This window comes from Pipistrellus kuhlii, unplaced genomic scaffold (genome assembly GCF_014108245.1).
Source record: "Pipistrellus kuhlii isolate mPipKuh1 unplaced genomic scaffold, mPipKuh1.p scaffold_m20_p_43, whole genome shotgun sequence".
NCBI classification, from domain to species: Eukaryota; Metazoa; Chordata; class Mammalia; order Chiroptera; family Vespertilionidae; genus Pipistrellus; species Pipistrellus kuhlii.
Window position 1 is genome coordinate 1,769,119 of NW_023425544.1, and position 19,590 is coordinate 1,788,708.

The 19,590-nt window shown below is 44.3% G+C and overlaps 1 protein-coding gene across 2 annotated transcripts in view; it reads right to left on the reverse strand.

The window, feature by feature from the left end:
- The window catches only part of PSMB7 (proteasome 20S subunit beta 7), a 49,540-nt gene extending 32,678 nt beyond the window's left edge, over positions 1 to 16,862 (reverse strand). For both annotated transcript variants that reach the window (XM_036411932.2, XM_036411933.2), the window contains exons 1-5: positions 16,709 to 16,862; positions 16,195 to 16,288; positions 15,282 to 15,379; positions 13,023 to 13,163; positions 9,862 to 9,977 (exon numbers count right to left, since the gene is read on the reverse strand). In XM_036411932.2, coding sequence (XP_036267825.1) covers positions 9,862 to 9,977; positions 13,023 to 13,163; positions 15,282 to 15,379; positions 16,195 to 16,288; positions 16,709 to 16,770 — 511 coding nt within the window. In that variant the 5' untranslated portion in view covers positions 16,771 to 16,862. The remainder of the gene's footprint in view (positions 1 to 9,861; positions 9,978 to 13,022; positions 13,164 to 15,281; positions 15,380 to 16,194; positions 16,289 to 16,708) is intronic.
- Positions 16,863 to 19,590: the final 2,728 nt, after the last annotated feature.

Below are 19,590 nucleotides of genomic sequence, written 5' to 3' on the forward strand. Positions count from 1 at the left end.
AATGGGAATGCTGGCCCTGAACCTGCAGCGAAGCAGCCCTGCGCCCTAGCTCCCTCCCCACACAAAGGGGATGAAGGCAGATGCATCTTCCTCAAGGGTGGCTGGAGACTTGGAGAGGACATGTGTGAAGCAGGACACCTGGCACATAGTAAAGGCTCAATAAAAGCTAGCTACCGTAGTAATTATTCTGAGACAAGGTGCCCGTCCTCCAAGACCGCCTTATACAATCACTCTTAGCAAATCGCAGTTGGCAGCTTTAATGGAAACAGAGGTCTTCAAAACCTCTTCTCTCGAAGTCATGAAGTTCTGAGGACCAGCAGGATTTCTACTGCTTTCCCACATCAATTGAAGCAGATCTTTTCAGAGAGAATAAAAGGAGGGTCCACTGTAAGCACCCAGGACCTGCCTGGCACTGTGACCTGCCAGGTGTAAGATACATGCAGCGATGAAAGAGACACACACAACTTTCTAATCCATCAGTGTCAGCGCTCCCTGACAGAGCGCTTACTCACACTTGCTCATTGTTAGTCCACTGGCCACTCGTCCTGGGTGAAATTTGGTGCTTTCCACAGCCCATGGGCTGGGATCATTTTTCACTCCGTTCCTGTCGGCAGGGCCGGGCCTCTGGCGGCTGGTGCTTGTCTGGAGGCCAGTGCTGCCAATGTGTGAAGAGCTGATTTATGAATATAAACCAATGTCCGTGCCAGGGGACCACGCTCGGCCACTAGAGAGCACTGGAACACCGCTCATGGCTCGGAAAATTCAGACACCGGCTTGAAGTGGTTTAATTGTATGCATGCATTTCATTATAAGTCTTGGCCAAAAGCTTCCAGGCGAGGCAGGCCAAGCAATCAGACAATCTTGCATGGGTTGCTGAAATCCAGATTTGTCCTTTGTCAGCATAAACAGTTTAATTTGATGTTTTCACTCCTGAGTAAGCACTGAGTATTACATTTAAACCCCTCGTGAGGGGAAGAATGCTTCCTTTTCATCAGCAAATGTACCTCAATGTCAGAGAGTCTATCTTTTATTCCCAATAAATAAAAAAATATATATTCCATTTAATATGCTTCAGAAGAGATTTTTTTAAAGTATCCAACATTTCACTCAAAATTAATTTCTCAAAAAAGGCAGTTTTTTTTCCTAAACATAATGTAGTCAAAAAGGAGTTAAATTTTATTCTAAGTAAATAATTTAAAATACCACCTTAACGGAACAGGGATTTTTCTTATAATTGCAAGTGCAACTTCTCATTGACCTGACAGGTTATAGACACTTATTTTTAAGAAAAGACTAACAATCGGGGCATCCAGGCCTAAAGTGTGAAAGGTTTTATTTGTATTAATGTATCTTAATGAAATGTCACAAGATACGAGGACAGAAAATTGTTCTGTTTTAAACAGAGGAGCCACCTAACCCCATGTTTAGGGGGTAAGGCCGAGGATGAAAATGATGCCTCTCTTAAGCAGACCCCAACAGCAGGCCCTGCCGAGAAACAGAGGCTCTCAGTGCGCAGGGCACACACTTCCCCTCCCACTGCGGCCGCTCAATGAAGTCTCAGAGGACTGGTCATCCTTTCCTCTGGTCTACATTCCAAAATAACTTCCCAAAGTGCAAATTATTCAACTTTGCAGGTCTTTACCAAGTTTTCATTTCCCTCAGAGCACTCAGGGGCAAATGACCACAGAGATTAATAATTTATAAAACACATCTAGTCTTAATCAGAAGTAAAGGTTTATCTTTTCCACAGAGCTTGTGGGCAAACAATAAGAAATTCTACTTAGTGTAAAAAATGTGCAAAGCCCTTTTACATATATTTTCTCAATTCATCTGTGGACTAGAGTCTATTATCTCCATTTTATGGGGGGAAAATAAAGTTCAGAGAGGTGAAGGAACCTCCACAAAAATCACATAGCTAGTAATGACAGATCCGGCTGACACAATCCCTAGTTCTAAGAACTCTGCAGTGAGAAGTCTTCCGATGCATAAAATGACTTTCCCCTTATCTATCCAACAAGAAAGTAAGAGTGTCGAGCCTTAGGTTATGAGAGTATAAAGGCACTTTTCTGTAGCAGAGCCAACTCTGAAACAAGGGCAGGTAAGGACGAACTAGTGACCTGAAGGGGGGGTTGAAAACAAAGGACCGCATTTAACTGTTCTGAGACGCCTGGCCATGACTTTTACTTGGTTGTATGTAGACTAAGGACTGAACTCAAGTCAGAGTAGAAAAGACAGGAAGAGCAGCACCCCACATATTAATTCAATACCTCACCATTTTGCCTACAATTCAACATTTTTATGCAGTATCAATAACGAAGTCCACTCTCTAATTAGACTAGATTAAGAACTTGCGAGCGCTGGCTGAATTACATTCCCAGTATGTAACATTGAATTTTAGAAGTAAATATTTTCTCATTTCCTAACAAAATGGCACCATCTATTGGCTTAGTACCACCTTTGCAGAAACCAGGAATCAAGATGCATTAAGTCAACTTTCATGAGCTTTTGGTTCCCTGTTTAATTCCTGGCATTTCATACCAGATAATTTTTAAAATATAAAATCTAGGCATTGCACATTTTAAGTCTTCTGAAATGCATCTTATACTAATCAAAGCAGGAAAAGCTGCCAGAGAAATCCTAGTACACAGACCTGCACACAGAGAATGTGTTAGCACTAAAATTATCAAAACACCATGCACATAACACCACACTGTGCTACACAAAGATTCTGACATACGGTATTCCACTTAATCCGCACATTTTTCCGGGAGACAGTTCCCCTAACCACCACTGGGCAGAAAAAGACACCAATGCTCATACTCAAAAGCTAACATTGAACTTAGATTGGAACCCAGCTGGACGCCAAAGCCCAGTTCTTTTCACTGCCCCACATGCCCTCAAAAACAAAAGAGCCACACAAGCACGGAAGAAACGTGCTCACACACAAAATGACCCTGCAGCATCCCAGCGCCCGTGATCTTCCCAGTCAAAAACAATCAGCTTGTTTTTAGAAATGAGGGGTTTGAGGTTCCGAGAGATTAGGGAACTAGCCCTAGACAAGCAGGGCTGGGACTGAAGCCAGGGCTTCCGTCTCTTTTTCTAGGATTACAGGTGACACCTCAGCCAGTTACAGAAAGTCTGCCCTGGATGGTCACCTACTGTATGGACAAAGCTCCAGCCAGAACACGGCTCCCTCCGCTGCAGAGCCCCTGACCCACAGAGAGCAGGGGCCAGGCCTCCATCCGTGCTGCCTGGGACACATGCCTGCGGAAGCCCCTGCAGTCACATGGCCCATGAAGGGGTTTCCAGCAACACCAGAGCCATGAAGTCCCCATGCCCTCTGAGAAGCTGTCATGTCGGCTCTGAACTACATACAGTGCTGCAGAGTTCACACCTGATCTAAGAGTTGAAAATGAATGTGGAAAAAATACTTGCCTTCTTCTAGTGCATTAATTTTATACAGCGCAGGAACTTTTTCAAAATCGACTCATGCTGAGATATCTATAATAAATGTTTGCACAAAGGTTGTCCTTCAGTGTAAAAATACAGAGAAAATGGCAGCCCTGAATTCCCTGCCATTGTTCTTAAGTTCTAGCTTAATTCCTAACACTCATTTTTGCCCCCAAGGTGAAACAGCAGTATGTTTACTACTCTGTCCTGCACCTTTTTAATCGTTAGGGGGCTCTGTAAATTGGGACTTGAGCGGTACATTCCAGTAATTAGGAAACTGCATAGCCAGTTTATCTGGAGATCGAATGTTACCTGAACGGTCTGACAGTGACCCAAGTCATCCCTGATGGTGCATACCAATGTTTATTCCTTAGGTTAGAATTCCTGAATTGTCCAAGGGCCTCATTTCCAGGAATGTCATGCTTGAAATTTTATTCATGTTAATTCTCTATGTGAATAAGTGGGCAAAAACAAAGATTTCATATACCTTGCCAATGCTGCTCAAGAAACACCACCAAACTAATAGCAAAAGTTCATCCCCAGGCTTCTCCTGACACCACTCAGTCTGCCTAATAAAGGAAAGCTGGCGAGTTAAAAGAATAAGCTAATTAATTGGAGAATTACAAGACCCCACATTTTGTCTATAAAAATACAGAACCATAATCCTTTTCTCTTAGTGGAAAGAAAAGTCAAAGAATCTTGCCTGGCTTTCAACAATCACACTGATCGATCATCTGAGTCTCTTGAAAGCTGTTGTCTTAAAAAAGAAATAATTAAATAAAACTTAAGGGACCCTGTTTTGTGAGAATGAACCAAATCACATTTGCTCTGGACTACATGCCACACACCACTCACAGCAGTAACACAGCCAGCATCAACTACTCAGAGAGTCACACAGGAGTCTGAGACTCTGGGAGTCACAGCGAATGGGGGCCCCTCCCACATCACGCACCTCCCAGCTATGTGACCTCAGCATACCTTTGTGAGCCTCAACTTCCTCATTTGTGAGACAGGGATGACAGCACCCACCTCCATCTTGCAAAGATTAAGTCAGTAAAGCATCTCCCAACACTGCCGGCGCAGCAGCTGGAAAGCTGCTGATGTGGGACGCTCTCATGGTCAACATCACGTCCCTAAAAGGTTTTAGGACAGAAGCTGTCCAAGGGCCACCCCATACGGAGTCTGATGGATGCTTCTCCTCAGTGGACCCTCGGGAAGGCGAGTCCTGAGAGGAGCGCCGGGACTCTGCTCAATGAGCTGTGCCAGCATGTTCAAGATGCGCGCGGCGAGACAGGTGTCTTCTAGTCGGTGTAAATTAAGAGTAGCCTTCAGGCGCCTGGCTAGTCGCCAACACAGGCCCATAAGTAGACAAAATTTGGACACCCTTGTCTTATGGGTAAGTTGTAACTTCCAGCTCTTACTGTCAAATCACTCAGAAAAAAGATTAATTACAAAGATATTTTCATTTCTTATCATTAAAAAAAAAACTTGTAATTTAAAGCTTGAGAATTTGCATGAAATATTCATTTTCTCACTTAAGCTACATTTAGGAAAGCCTCAGTCCACAGTGAATGTCAGTGCTCCATGGGAACCATTCACTGTATTTTACCTACAGTTTGAGGTTCAGTTTGTAGCTCACCCAGAATTAGTAACGTGAATTAAAGAAAAGTCCACCGAATTTTGGCAATTCTGGGAATTTCTCCCAAAATCCAGCTCCCCGGCCCCGCAGAGGGAAAAAAGGAACAGACATAACAACAGAAGACGGCCTTCGCTCGGAGGGAAGGCAGCCCCGCACAGCGACCACCGCGGGCAGAGATGTGTACACAGCGCTCAGACGGGAACAATGGCCAAAAGAAACTCCGAGAGACAAAGACAAAGCCAGGCAGGACGAAAACTGTATTTTCTTTTACAATCTCTGGGAAAGGCTCCTCTCCCAATGAACTGAGATTAGAAAAAAATAAAAATAAAAGTCATGTTGTCTTGGGGTGGTAGAACTGTGTATAATTTTTTTAATTCTTCTTTGATTCTATAAAACTGTTTCAGTAAATACTGTGTTTAATGTGCAGGATGGAAAATCTGCACAAAGAGTGGTCGAAAGCATGCAAAACAAATGTCCTTTGGGAGTTTGCATAAATATTTTCAGTATTTAGAAGCAAGGCTTAATAGCTTAATGAAGTAACACCTGTACGACGACCCAATCAAAGCATCTGTGTTGTACTGGGCTTGCTTGAGCTGGAAACAAGGGCTCAAATCCCAGCTTTGCCACTTACAGGCAGAGCAATAAGAGGCAAGCTATGAAATCCTTTAAGTTTCAGGTTTCTCATCAACAGAATGGCAATGACAGCATCCCTTCCCTAGAATTTTAACTGAAAATAATGTAACAGCATGCTCTGGCACAGAGACACTCCCTAAGCGCTTTAAATGTGAACTAACACTAAGCTTTAAAAAGAAAAGGAAAGAACCTATCACACATGCAATGCTCTGCGCTATCCTGGAGCCACACAAATGGAACAGAGTCTAAACCAACTCTGCCAGCGGTGCTGCAAACCGCCAGCTAACACGCACTGACCAGCAGCTGAGGTTTCTAGCACGGTTTCAGACATTCTTGGTACGAGTGAGCTAGAGGACCAGAAAATTAAGCATCAACTACTCAGAGAGTCACACAGGAGTCTGAGACTCTGGGAGTAAAATACAATTCTACTCTCAAATTTTCACAGGGGCAGGAGGGACAATGGCTAGGGGCTAGTAGAGACTGGCCTGGCCAGGTTGGAGTCCTGGAATCCTGTTTCACACAAAGGCCCTGAGGGAGCACAGTAACTCAGCCTGGGGCAGTCCCACAGAACGGCTTTTTTTTTTTTTTTTTTTTTGCTAGGATGAGGAGCAGGAAGGCCTGGGCAGGTCTCTGAAGGCAGCAGCACTGCAGCAGTACGTGTGAGTCCTGCTCAGGGAGGCAAGGGGAACTACTGAACAGTGTGGGGTGGGGTGTGTGTGTGTGTGTGTGTGTGTGTGTGTGAAAGAGTTACTCCAACACTGAAGTCAGATGCCAGGAAGGGACGGCACTGAGGAACACAGGAGAGGAGAGATGACAGAAACCAAGAATCAAGCCTCAAGGCTGGCTCGTTTCTGGGTGATCTCTGTAATGACAGTGGCCATCACTACTGCCACTGGACTGTCCAAACCCTCAACGTTTCTGGCCAGATGTACTCTCCCTCCCTTCCTCCAGACTATGCATAACCATCTCCTCCCTATAGCTATCACACTGCTCTCTCTAACTAGCAACTCTCCCCCCATCATTCCTGCTTGAAAACGTTACGTAGGAATCTCCAGGGCAAAATCAAGACAATTCAGTGTGTATCATCGGGGCCCTCCCAGCCTAGCTTCCCAGCCTCCCCTCTGCTCCCCTGAACATCATGTCTTTGCTTCTGCTGCACCCCTGCACGGAACACTCCTCCCACCCTATGCACCTGCCTCACCCATCAGCAAACTCTGGCCTTCCCGTTCCTTGACCACACCAGTCCCTTGTGCACCGAGGGCCTGAAAAGTCCTCCCGTTGGGGGTAGAGGGTGGGGAAGCAAACTCCTGGCTAATTCCTACTTGTCATCTAGGTCCCGGCTGATGTGACTTCTCCCAGTCTTTCCCCTATCAGACTGCTTGGCTGTCAGAGAAAGGCATTATCTTATTCTTTTGGGAAGAGAAGAAATTACTGCAATCTTTTAGCAGGGCAATTTGTTAATAGCTCTCAAAAAGTAAAACATATATATGGCCATCTGTCAGTTTTTGGGCTGTCCAGAAGCTGTACTTCCTTCCTACATCTGGGGAACCCACCCCTGTATGAGGTAACAAGCTTCACCCATCAGAAGCACCCTCTTTTACAAAGAGCTCGGGTGGTGAGCAAGATGGCGGAAGACTGGGTTCCTGAGGCAGCGGGCAGCAAAGTGAGCAGCGAGCCAGGGAGATAACATACATCTGAATAAAGCAATTCAAAACAATTCTAAATTTACTGTATCTTCAGTTTAAAATAATTACAAAGACTCACCCATGGTATCCAGGGGTAAATCATTCTCACAAACACCACAAACAGAACAGCTACTGTATAAAAACCTTTTAAGGGGCTAGATAACACAATGGAATAAATAGCGAAGTCTCAAGCTGGCAATTTCCAAACTATTCAAGGCAGCAGTGCTCCTAGTTCTGCAGAGCCAAATGGAAAAGACTGAAAATGTAACAGGTAAAAAACAGCAGGAATAACACCAGGTACATAGGACCTGTTCAAATTTCTAGACCTACACAATTTTTTAATACACTTTCACAGATTTTTTTAGAGAGAGAGGGAAACAAACATCATGAAACACTGATCGGCTGCCTCCTGCACACTCCCTCGTGGGGATCAAGACTGCAACCAGGCCCAGACTCTGACAGGGAATAAAACCAGTGCCTCTCAGTGCATGGGTCAATGCTTAACCAACTGAACCACACCGGCCAGGGCTAGACTTACACTATCTGACTCAGAAATCTTTATGTATAAAAGGCTAATATGCTAAGTGTATGACCGTATGACCAGTCACTATGGCACACACTGACCACCTGGGGACAGTCGCTCAGTGCAGGAGTTGCTGAGCTGCACTGACTTGGCAGCAGTGGTTCTCAAGTGATGCATCCAGAAACCAGAGAGGAGAGAGCCGATTCCTCGCAGGGCCATGCAATTCCACCTTCGGCCATGGGTTATGTTGTTGCTGTTGCTGGGGCAGTGTCCGCCCTGAACCTGGTTTACTGCACACAGTGCTTGCGTCCACACCCTATACAACAGCAACTTTGCAGAGTGCCCTCTCGCACTCCGGGAGCCCTCGGGGGGTGTAGGAGAGCCAGTTTTGGCCCAATCCCCACAGGCCAGGCCGAGGGACCCCACTCACTCCGCAGATGCCTTTCAAGCCACGGCGCCACCCCTTGTGCAGCCGGCCGGGGAGGTACCACAGGGGGTTGGCTCCAGGGCGTGTCCATCTTGCCCACCGCCAGCCACCTTCCAATTAATTTCCTTTCAATGTGCACGAATCCGTGAACAGGGTCACTATTTTAACATAAAATTTAGAACTTACCCCAATTCTTAGTGATATTTTATCACTCTTTTCTTTTTGGTCATTAAAAATTACTCTTACCCTGGCTAGGTGGCTCGGTTGGTTGGAGCGTTGTCCTGTACAGATACCTAGGTTACAGGTTCAATTTCTGGTTGGGGCACATAGGGGAGGTGACTCTCTCTCTCCCTCTTTCTCTTCCTCCCTCTCTCTCCCCGTGTCTCTCTCCCGCCCCCCTCTCTCAATAAAAAACATATCCACAGGTAAGGACTAAAACAAGAGTATATAACCCTACCTGGTTTGACCACGTAGAGTGTCAGTCCTCGGACTAAAGGGTCCAAGTTCGATTCCAGCCAATGGCACATACCTTGGCTGCAGACTCAAGCCCCAGCCCCCTGTATGGGAGGCAACGAATCAATGTGAGTCTCACATTGATGTTTCCCTCTCTGTCTCTCCCTCTGTCTCTCTAAAAATCAATGGAAAGAATATCCTCGGGTGAGGATTAACAGAACAACAAAAAAAGTTTTAATGAATAAAGAACATATACATATTCTTATCTAGCACTTACAGCTAAAATACAGATGTAAAAAGCCGATCTAAAAAGAGTAACTACTATTTATAGACCAAGTACTAGAATTATATGTTGTTTATAATGTTATTTACATATTATTTATAACCTGGTTGTGTGTAGAGGCATTATTTCAGTGAGGAAATTGAGGTTCAAAGGAATTAAATGCCTATGATCCCTCAGAGATTAAGTGGCAAAGAGGAACTCTACTTAAGAAAGTAAATAAATCTGCATGCACCAGCGATGCTCCCACTGAGAGGCCTCCACTCTAGCTTTCCCTCTGCCCAGAAGGCTCTTCCACTCCACCCACCTTTTCTTAAGATTTATCTTTACCTTCCTATTTAACACTACAGTCTGCCTTCCATCCCAACGCTCCCTAGTCCCCCTCTCAGCATTTACTTATTTTTTAATTTTTTGTTTTAAGATAATTATAAATTCACATGCAATTGTAAGAACTAATACATGGAGTTATCATATGCCCTTGACCCAGTTTCCCCCAAATGTAAAATCTTGCATAACAGTAATATATCACCTACATTGCTTTTTTCGTCTGACAGTTGTTATTGTCTGTCCACTAAAATATAAACTCCCTGCAAGCAAGAATCTTTTATCAAAATTTTGTTTACTGTTCTATCCCAAGCTCATAGCCAACCTGTAGAAAGAACTCAATAAATATTTGTAGAATGAGTCACTTTATTGCACTGTCTTCTCTAACAGAAAATAGGCCAGGTTCTTTAAGAGGATTCTAGAACATCAGAGAAACATTACACTCACCCATGGTGACATAAGGCAGCTTATCAGTTGATCCATGAGGATAGATGCTGTAGAGGTGAGGTCCAGTAATATCTACGCCGCCCAAAACTAGGGCTGCACCAATGTAGCCTTGATACCTGGTGATCAGAGTATGCATTAAAAAAAAAAAAATGAGACACTGTACCTTAACCAAAAGTATATAAGAAGTCAAAACAAAAAGCATTTCTTACACTGCCACTATTTCATTAAGTGGTTACAGCTTTGATGGAAACAAAATAGGGAATGAGATGAATTTTATGGGGATCTAACTGTGTACCAAGCCCTATACTAGGCACTGTCCTAAGCCTCGCTTCTAACCTTAAATCCTGTCCTAGCTGGTTTAGCTCAGCGGAAAGAGCATCAGCGTGCAGACTGAAGGGTCTCAGATTCAATTCTGGTGAAGCACACATGCCTGGATTGTGGGCTCAATCCCCAGTGTGGGGCATGCAGGAGGCAGCGATTAGTGATTCTCTCTTTATCACTTATGTTTCTATCTCTTTCTGCCTCTTCCTTCCTCTCTGGTCAATTAAAAAAAGAAAGAATATAATAATAAAGTCAAATCCTATACTTTTTTCCTTATATAACTGACTAATTTTATGTAACTCAACAAAAATGTCAGAAAATATAAAGGACCATAATTATTCTGGTTTAAATTTTTAAATGTTCCTCTAAAACTTTTATAAAATTTAGCTTTTACAAGGTATGTTAAACTAAAAACAATAGAACCCTGAAAAGAGAAAATTTAGAATTCCTAAAACATTCTAAAGAGATCAACAGAAACATCTGCTAGATTTCACTAAATGTTATAAATGGCATTGCAAGGTATCTTGAAATAGTCTTTTTACTGCAATTTTCTAAGTTTCAAATTTATTTTAAATGTAATGCACTATACAAACCACCAGAGGGAGCTTTGTACTTAAAATCTAATCAAAATCACAAATGTCTTCAGAAAAATTTTTTTTTTCTTAAAATCCAGAAGACATGTTCTGTTTGTTTTGTTTTGTTTTGTTTTTGAGTGTCTTTTTTTTTTTTGGGGGGGGGGGGGTGCTGATTTAACAGAGGAGGGGAGGAACAGATGGGGGGGGGGGGGGCGGGGACAGAGGGAGAGAGGAAGGAGGAATGAGAGACACATCAACCAGGGATCAAACCTGAAACCTAGGTATGTGCCCTGACCAGAGAATTGGGCCAGTATCCTTTTGGTGCACGGTACGATCCTCCAACCAACTGAGCCCACCTGGCCAGGGCTCAGCAGAAATTTTGACCACAGGTGTGCTTTAACAAGTTCTTATACTATACTGGGAGAATTTGATAGGTGATAAATCTCCAGGGTTATGATTATTATGTACATAAATAAATAGAAATCATGACATGGGCCGAAACCGGTTAGGCTCAGTGGTAGAGCGTCGGTCTGCGGACTGAAAGGTCCCGGGTTCGATTCCGGTCAAGGGCATGTACCTTGGTTGCGGGCACATCCCCAGTAGGGGGTGTGCAAGAGGCAGCTGGTCGATGTTTCTCTCTCATCGACGTTTCTAGCTCTCTATCTCTCTCCCTTCCTCTCTGTAAAATATCAAATATATTAAAAAAAAAAAAAAGGAAAAAAAAAATCACTGACATGGGTCTTACACAGCCAGAGCAGAAATTGGGTGGATATGACTGGACTTCCTGCCATATGACTTGTAAACCCTGGCCCCCTCACCAGTGAAATGGGAACTACTAGTATACTGCTATTGCTGCAGGGTTACATCAGCCTCATCTCCACTTCCTGAGAGTCCCGGGGCCATGCCAGATGAAGGCCTGCAACTGTGCAGGAAGGAAGGGCCAGGCGGAAACAGATGTAAGTGAGCCAGGCAGGGACTGTCAGACCAGACACAGGATCCCACTTCTCAAGGCAACATCTGACATGGTTCCAGAAGATTACTGCCATCTGTTACCCCACACTTTTTGAATTTCTTTCCAAGGAAGCCAGAAATCCTGATTTCTCATTCAAATCTCGTGTTGCAGACTCAATCCCCACATGGGACCTGCAGGAGGCAAACAATCAATGATGTTTCTTTCCTCATCAATGTTTCCCTCTCTCTTTCTCTCTCAAATCAATAAAAATGTATTTTTTAAAAGGTATCATGATGAACATATTCCACAAAGGAAAGAGGAGAGAATTTGTGAAAGATAAGGCAGGTCCGAAAAGAAGCCAGTATTCCAACCCAATACTAAATATCCAGGCTATTTCCACTACACTGCCTCTCTTCACGAGAAGTAAATCAGAAAATGGACTTAAGAGTTTAAAACTGTGAGACCTAAACAGACATGAAGTGATGATGTGACTAAGGAAGAAAAAAACAAAACTACTAAAGGAACTGTATGTGGGCGTCAGCAGGCAGTGAAGTCAGGCAAGTGACGGCTCCTTAAACCGCAATTTGTTCACATATAAAGCCCAGACCTCAGGATTAAAGGGATAAAATGAGATCAGGCATAAAGCACTTAGCACAGGACCTGCCACAAAGAGGTAAATATCGGTTAATATCAATGTCACAGTTATTTTATTGTGCGTGCCCCTTGAAAGAGGGAGGAAAAAACAACCACTTGTGTTTGTGTAACAGTGTTCACAAGACAACTCCTCAGAGCTTCCTTCCAGCTCTTTCTTCCTATGAACAAAGAGGTTTTTTATCCAGTAATATCCCTATGTCTGAGGAAATGACAAACTGGTCACACGTCATTAATGAAAAAAACAGACCCCATCAATTCAAGCCCATTATTAAAAGCCTTATAAAGTTAAAAAGACATTTTAGCCCTATTAGCGTGGCTCAGTAGTTGACTGTTGACCTATGAGCCAGGAGGTCACTGTTCGATTCCCAGCCAGGGCACATGCCTGAGTTGCGAGCTCAATCCCCAGTGTAGGGCATGCAAGAGGCAGCCAATCAATGATTGTCTCTCATCATTAATGTGTCTATCTCTCTCCCTCTTCCTTCCTCTCTCTCTGAAATAAAATTTTAAAAAGTAAAATAAAATGGCTTTTTAGTAACAGCTGAGTTCTAAAATAAAATATGTATTTCTGAACGGTTTTCCTTTAGCTTCCAGGTTACCCTTCCTGCAAATCTAAGACACGAGAAAAAGATGCTGTAGAAATTCTCATCCCGGAACCTTACCTGAAAAGCATCTGCTTCAGCATCCGATTGGCCGTCACAACTCTGGGGAGGCGGCCAGTGGAAAGCGAGTGGAGCTCCAAGTTGGAAGAAATGAGCTGGGTTGTCATATCTGTGTCTGCAGCTGTCCCAGCACCGCAACAACTGAAAAGCACAATGAAAACAGCTCAAATCAGTTCCCAGAGGGTTCAATCAGGCGTTTCTTCAAAAACATCCACGAAGCTCAAGTACATACAGAGATGTTTCTGAGTATGTCTGTACTGTAACTGCTGTCTAACCAAACTTAAATAAACATTAAACTGGCAATATGCATCTACCTATATACAAATATTTCCACAACTGAAAACCAAAATGAGAAATAGCTGAAATCAATTGCCACAGGGCTCAATTCGAAGTTCAGGAACACAGAGAGATGTATTTGAGTATATCTGCATTGTAACTTCTCTGTTTAACCAAACTTAAATAAACATAAACTTGACAATATGCATCTAACTATATGCAAGTATATTTCCTGTGCACAAATGAAACATTTGAAATCATTAGTTTCTTGGCTCCTAAAAGAGTATATATAATCCTACAATATATGCAGGTTGTACAAGAGAGCAAGGCATGTTAAAAGTCTTGCAATTTAACATTTACCAAGTATTTACTACCAGGTATCAGTCATCACACTAAGTGCTGGGAATAAAGAAAATATTACAAAATCCTAGCACTTGACTTCAAAATTGAGTGGAGATGACACAGGTAAACAAAGATTTACCTTGTATAATACAATACAGTAGCACAGGTACAAAATGTTAAGGAAACTGAAGCAAAGGGCAATGAATTCTGATTTTTTTTTTTAAATATATTTTATTGATTTTATAGAGAGGAAGGGAGAGAGATAGAGAGTTAGAAACATCGATGAGAGAGAGTCATCGATCAGCTGCCTCTTGCACACCCCCTACTGGGGATATGCCCACAACCAAGGTACATGCCCTTGACCGGAATCGAACCCGGGACCCTTCAGTCCCCAAGCCGACGCTCTATCCATTGAGCCAAACCGGTCCCGGCTGAATTCTGATCTTTGATAAGAGGTTTCATATGAGCTGAATTTGGAAGAATAAAATAAAAACACTGTATAAGCAGAGAGAAGGAGAGGGCATTTCTAAGCAAAGGGGCTGGTATAAGCAAAGGTGAAACAGCTTGGAGACAAGGGGAATGAAGGCACGAGGGAGCCGAACCCGGTTTGGCTCAGTGAATAAGAGAGTCGGCCTGCGGACTGGGGGGGTCCCAGGTTCGATTCGGGTCAATGGCATGTACAATAGTTGCAGGCACATCCCCGGTGAGGGGTGTGCAGGAAGCAGCTGATCGATGTTTCTCTCTCATCGATGTTTCTAGCTCTCTATCTTTCTCCCTTCCTCTCTGTAAGAAATCAATAAAATATATTTTTAAAAAGACACGAGGGAAATAGGGACCATCCAGGTGTAAGTAGAGCAGTGGGTATGGCAACTAAAATGGCTGAAAAGGTAATATTTTTATGAGATTGTGCAAGGCCTTAAACAGCTTTGATTTATCCTGAAAAAGCAGTGTCAACCTGTAAAAAGTCTCTTTAAAAGTTTTAAAAAAGGAACAAAATTTTAAATTTGTGTTTTACAAAACCCGATATGACAAGAGGAATAAACAACAGAGATGGAGAAAAAAACAGGGGCAAAGAAACCATTTTAAGTGACAACTGCAATAGTCCAGCTGAGGAAAAAAAAAAAAGAAAAAAAAATGTGCACTAAGACCTTGGCAGAGGGAAGAACAGGAGGGAACAGATTCAAGGGACACAGAAGGCACACCGGGTACCAACTGAATCGAAGCCTAAAGCAAAGACGCACTTAAGTGCCAGGTGGATAAAAATGCCATTTAAGGGAGGCAGAAAGAAAATACAGATTGGCCAAAACGGGTTTGGCTCAGTGCATAGAGCGTCGGTCTGCGGACTGAAGGGTCCCAGGTTCGATTCTGGTCAGGGGCACATACATTGGTTGCGGGTACATCCCTGGTGTGGGGTGTGCAAGAGGCAGCTGGTCGATGTCTCTCTCATCGATATTTCTGGCTCTCTATTCTTCTCCCTTCCTCTCTATAAAAAAATCAATAAAATATAAAGAAAAAAGAAAAAAAAGAAAAAAAAAGAAAATACAGATTGAACCACAGGTTTTAGGGAGAAACATAGTAAATTCCATTTTAGCCCTGAAATGTTTAGAATTATAAAAGCTACTAAAACGAATCAGTACTTACTAAATGTTAGGGGATATGAAGTGTATCTTTGAACAGTTCTTGTCAGCAACAACCATCCCTTCAGTCGCCCTTGTATCTGCTCCAAGTACTATGCCATCCTGTTTTTTAAAAACATACACTTATAAATAATCTCACATATATAAGCCATAGCTCTCTACTCTAGTTTGGGGAAAACAATGTTGGTTATCATCTGCTCTCCCAACCAGTTATACCCCCCCCCCCCCAAAAAAAACCTCCTGCCAAAAATACTGTGCTATACTTACTATACTTACAGAATTCAAGATATGGCTTTTTAACGAATGTTACTGGTTAAACCCTTAGTACGTGGTAGGAATTATCATCCCTGTTTTCAAATGAGGCTCAGAGATTTAATGAATTCCCTTACAAACCAAAGCTAATACAGGGAAAGTCTGGATTAAGACAGAGACATCCTTTAAAATAGCCACCTGCCGATTTATTTTTTAAAAGATCTCACCTTTTACCCTTAATAGCAATAACCAGTGACCCTTTCAGCAATTTACGGCAGGAGTTGTTACGTTCAACTGATTGATGGGGAAAGCGCGGCTGTAAGCAGAAAAGTGAGCTGTCCCAATTTGGAAGCAGCACATAAGTTAAATGGTCACACAGACGCCTGTCTGACCCCAAAACTGGTGTTCTCCCACTGACATCACCCTGCCTTCTAAAGTAGTAACTTAAGACTGGAAAGTAAATGGGCCTCCTAGCAAAAACTCTGCAAAGTGAGAAAAGAATATAAACTGTCGACAGCACACAAAACCTAACACAGTCAGTCCCTCCGGAAGGGCCGGTCCCTGGTGTGCCCTGTAGCATGTGCCCTCCCCTCCAGAGCCCAGAGGCGTCCCGGGGGCTGCCTCGTGTGCAGCTGCTGCTGGTCTCGTCGCCGGTCCCGGCTTACCCTGTAGACCACCCCCGCGATGGTCGTGCCTGTTTTCCGGGCCGTTGGAAGCTTGTACCCTTTCTTTGCAAAATCGGCTTCCAAGACGGCATTTCTAGGAGCAAAGAAGAGAAAAAACACATTGACCACACTGCGCCGCACTGGCAGAAAGAGGGCCTACTCGGGAGCTCGGGGGGGAAAAAGAACCTACTATTCACGATCACGCCCATCTGCCCACTCAAAATCAGGACTGTTGTCCCGTTTTTTCAGCAGAGAGAGCCTCAGAGAGGGGCAGCCCCTCGCTTAAGGAGACGGAGAAGGAGGGTATCCAAGCGCTAGGGGAAGGGGGAGCGCAGACCCGGCCCCAGGAGAAACCCACGCCCAGGCCCCGATTCCCCTGAGTCACACGGCCGCGGGCGGCGGGCCGCGCCGCTCGCCCTCCCTGTGGGCTTCCCGGTCCCGGCCGTGGCCCAGCGCCCACCCCGGCACCGCACTCCCAATCCCACCCTCAACCCGGCGCCAGGCATGGTCGCACCTGCGGCAGTTATCAAACGAGAAACCTCCAACCGGTGGCTGGCACACTGACACAGCCGCCATCTTTCCGAGAGACTACTTCCGGGCCGGAGGCGGGAGCAAACGGAAAAAGAGCCGAGTACTTCCGGTGCCGCGGGCTGCAGGGGCGGGGCAAACTCCAAGCTGGAGAGATTGGCCTTGGAGTTGTGAGATCCTAGAGGAGCCCGGAGGTGTTTGGAGTGTACCACCCCCAGTGGCCTGGAGGAGAAACTGACGCTCGGAGCGGGGGAAGGACTTGTCCCAAAGCCGGAGCACCAGAGACAAGGCTTATGCCAGCCCGACTGGAGATGTTAATTCGGCTCCTTGGGGCTTCGGAGACAGGCACAGCCGACCATCTTCTTGCACTGTGCAAGTTCTCTCAATTCTGAATGCTTCCTCTGCTGTCAAATGGAGAAAATAGTTACCTCACAAGGCTGCTGAACAAGAACACTAAATCATTAAGAACACTAAATCTGTGCAAATCAAAACCACAGTTCAATACCACTGCACACCCACTAGGATGTTGTAATTAAAAAAAGACATATAATAACAAGTATTGGTGAGGATATGGAGAAATTAGATCCCTCATACATGGCTGGTAAGATATAAAATGGTGCAAGTGCTCCAGAAAACAACTTGGCAGTGCCTCAAAAAGTTAAACAGGGGCCCAGATGCCTCTCTTATGTATGTAACCAAGAGAATTCAAGAAGATGTTCACAAAAACTTGCACACAGATATTCATAGCAACATTATCCATAATGTAGACAACCCAAATGCTCATCAACTGATGAATGGATAAACAAAATGTAGTACACAGCCATACTGCAGAATATTATTCGACCATAAAAAAGGAATGAAGCTTTGATAAGTACTACACAGCGGGGATGTACCTTGAAAGCATTGTGATAAGTGAAAGAAGCCTGACACAAAAAGCCACATAGAGCATGGTTCCATTTCTATTAAATATCCTTACAAGACAAATCCATACAGCCAGGAAGTAGGTTAGTGGTAGCTGGGAGATGGAGGCAGGGGCAGGGGGAGTGACTGTTAAATGAGTACACAGTCTCTTTTGGGGATGATGAAAATGTCCTAGAATTACATAGAGTCATCGTTACACAACCTAGTGAATATACTCAAAAACAATGAACAGCACATTTTTAAAAAGTGAACTTTAATGTAAATTTCACTTCAAGTTTTAAAAGGCTGCTGTGAGGATTGAAAATTATATATGGGAAGCATCCACCTGAACACATAGCAGTTTCTAAATAGCCATTATTGTTAATACATTTATTTCATCCTGCCAACAACCCTAAGAAGTAACTATGTAATTCAACTCATTTTACTGTTGGAAATTAAGGTCCATAAAGTGAAGTAACTTGCTCAAATTTGCTTAGCAAGTAAATGACAGCATCAACAACTGTGGGATGAATTAATTTATTCACTTGGCAGATATTTGTGTCAGACATGTTTCTACGAATGAATGAATGAATGAATGGCATCTCAATCACCTAGAACTAGTATCGGTCACAACTTTGTGTTCAAGAAATATTTGTCAAAGGTTAAATTCCCTTTCATTACTTCTCTGGGTCTTTTGTGTGAAATTAAGAAAATTAAACCTCACCTACCTGCCTCCACAGAAAGCTACTGATGAAATGTTTGAGTATCTTCTGTGCCACCAACTCTCTACGTTGGTAAATGTAAAAAACAAAGAGTCCTAACTGGTTTGGCTCAATGGATGGAGCATCAGCTTGTGGACTCAAGGGTCCAAGGTTTGATTCTGGTTAAGGATATGTATCTTGGTTGTGGGCACATTCCAGTGTGGGGTGTGCAGGAGGCGGCTGATCGATATTTCTCTCTCATCCATGTTTCTAACTATCTCTCTCCCTTCCTCTCTGTAGAAAATCAATAAAAAAATATATTTTTTTTAAAGTAAAAAGAGTTGGACTCACTCTGAAGAAGTCCGCTCCTGCTGAGAGAGACTCAACTCCATAAGACCTATCAGGGCAGTTCGGGAAGAAGGAAGCCCCCAGTGTGCTAAGGACCTGTGGAGGGGACATGGGGTGGGGCTGGGTTCTGCAGAAACTAGAGGTTCAGAAAGACAGAGTGCGTGCTCATGGGGTAAGAAGGCAGGAGGGACAGACACAGCAGTGGCTTGGGATATGGAATAAACAAAGCCCTGAGCATGGGTAGTTTTCAGGAACCTGCAGGAACCGGTGATGAATCTGATGCAGCTACAGGGGAGGAAAGCAGCGCAGCCTGCAGCCCCCAGAGGGCGATGATGGGGACCCCTGCCATAGAGCTGGAGGGGCCAGGGAAGGACATGGAAATGATCTGTGACCTCGATTTCTTTTCTTAGGTCACATGTGTCAAACACAAGGCCCGCGGGCCAAATCCGTCCCGCCAGGCCTTGCAATGTGGCCCGCACCGCGCTGTCATCACTGCACTCCGCTGCGTTTCCATCACAATGACAGTTTATGACTGTTCAGTAAACCATTCGGCCCGCGATTTAGGCTGGATTTTAGATTTTGGCCCCTTCTCTGATTGAGTTCGACACCCCTATCTTAGGTGATCCTCTTTATTAAGTATTTCACACCCTGACTGAGCTGAGGAGGTGGCATTGCCTGCCTGTCTATGGCCTCTGGAGGTGGCCCAACAGAGGCAGCCAGAGCCCAGCAGAGGGGGACAGAGAGCCTCCAGGCAACCAGAGCCTGGACCTTGAGAGGCAGAGCCCAAGGCCAGGCAAACCCCAGTCCGCCTGGGGCAGGGCCTTGGTACCTCCAGGTTCCAGATCTCAGGGACTCCTGCTTTAGCCTCTCTGTCCAACATGACTGCTGCCCCCAGGGACTGCGGTCCAGCCGGAAGTCC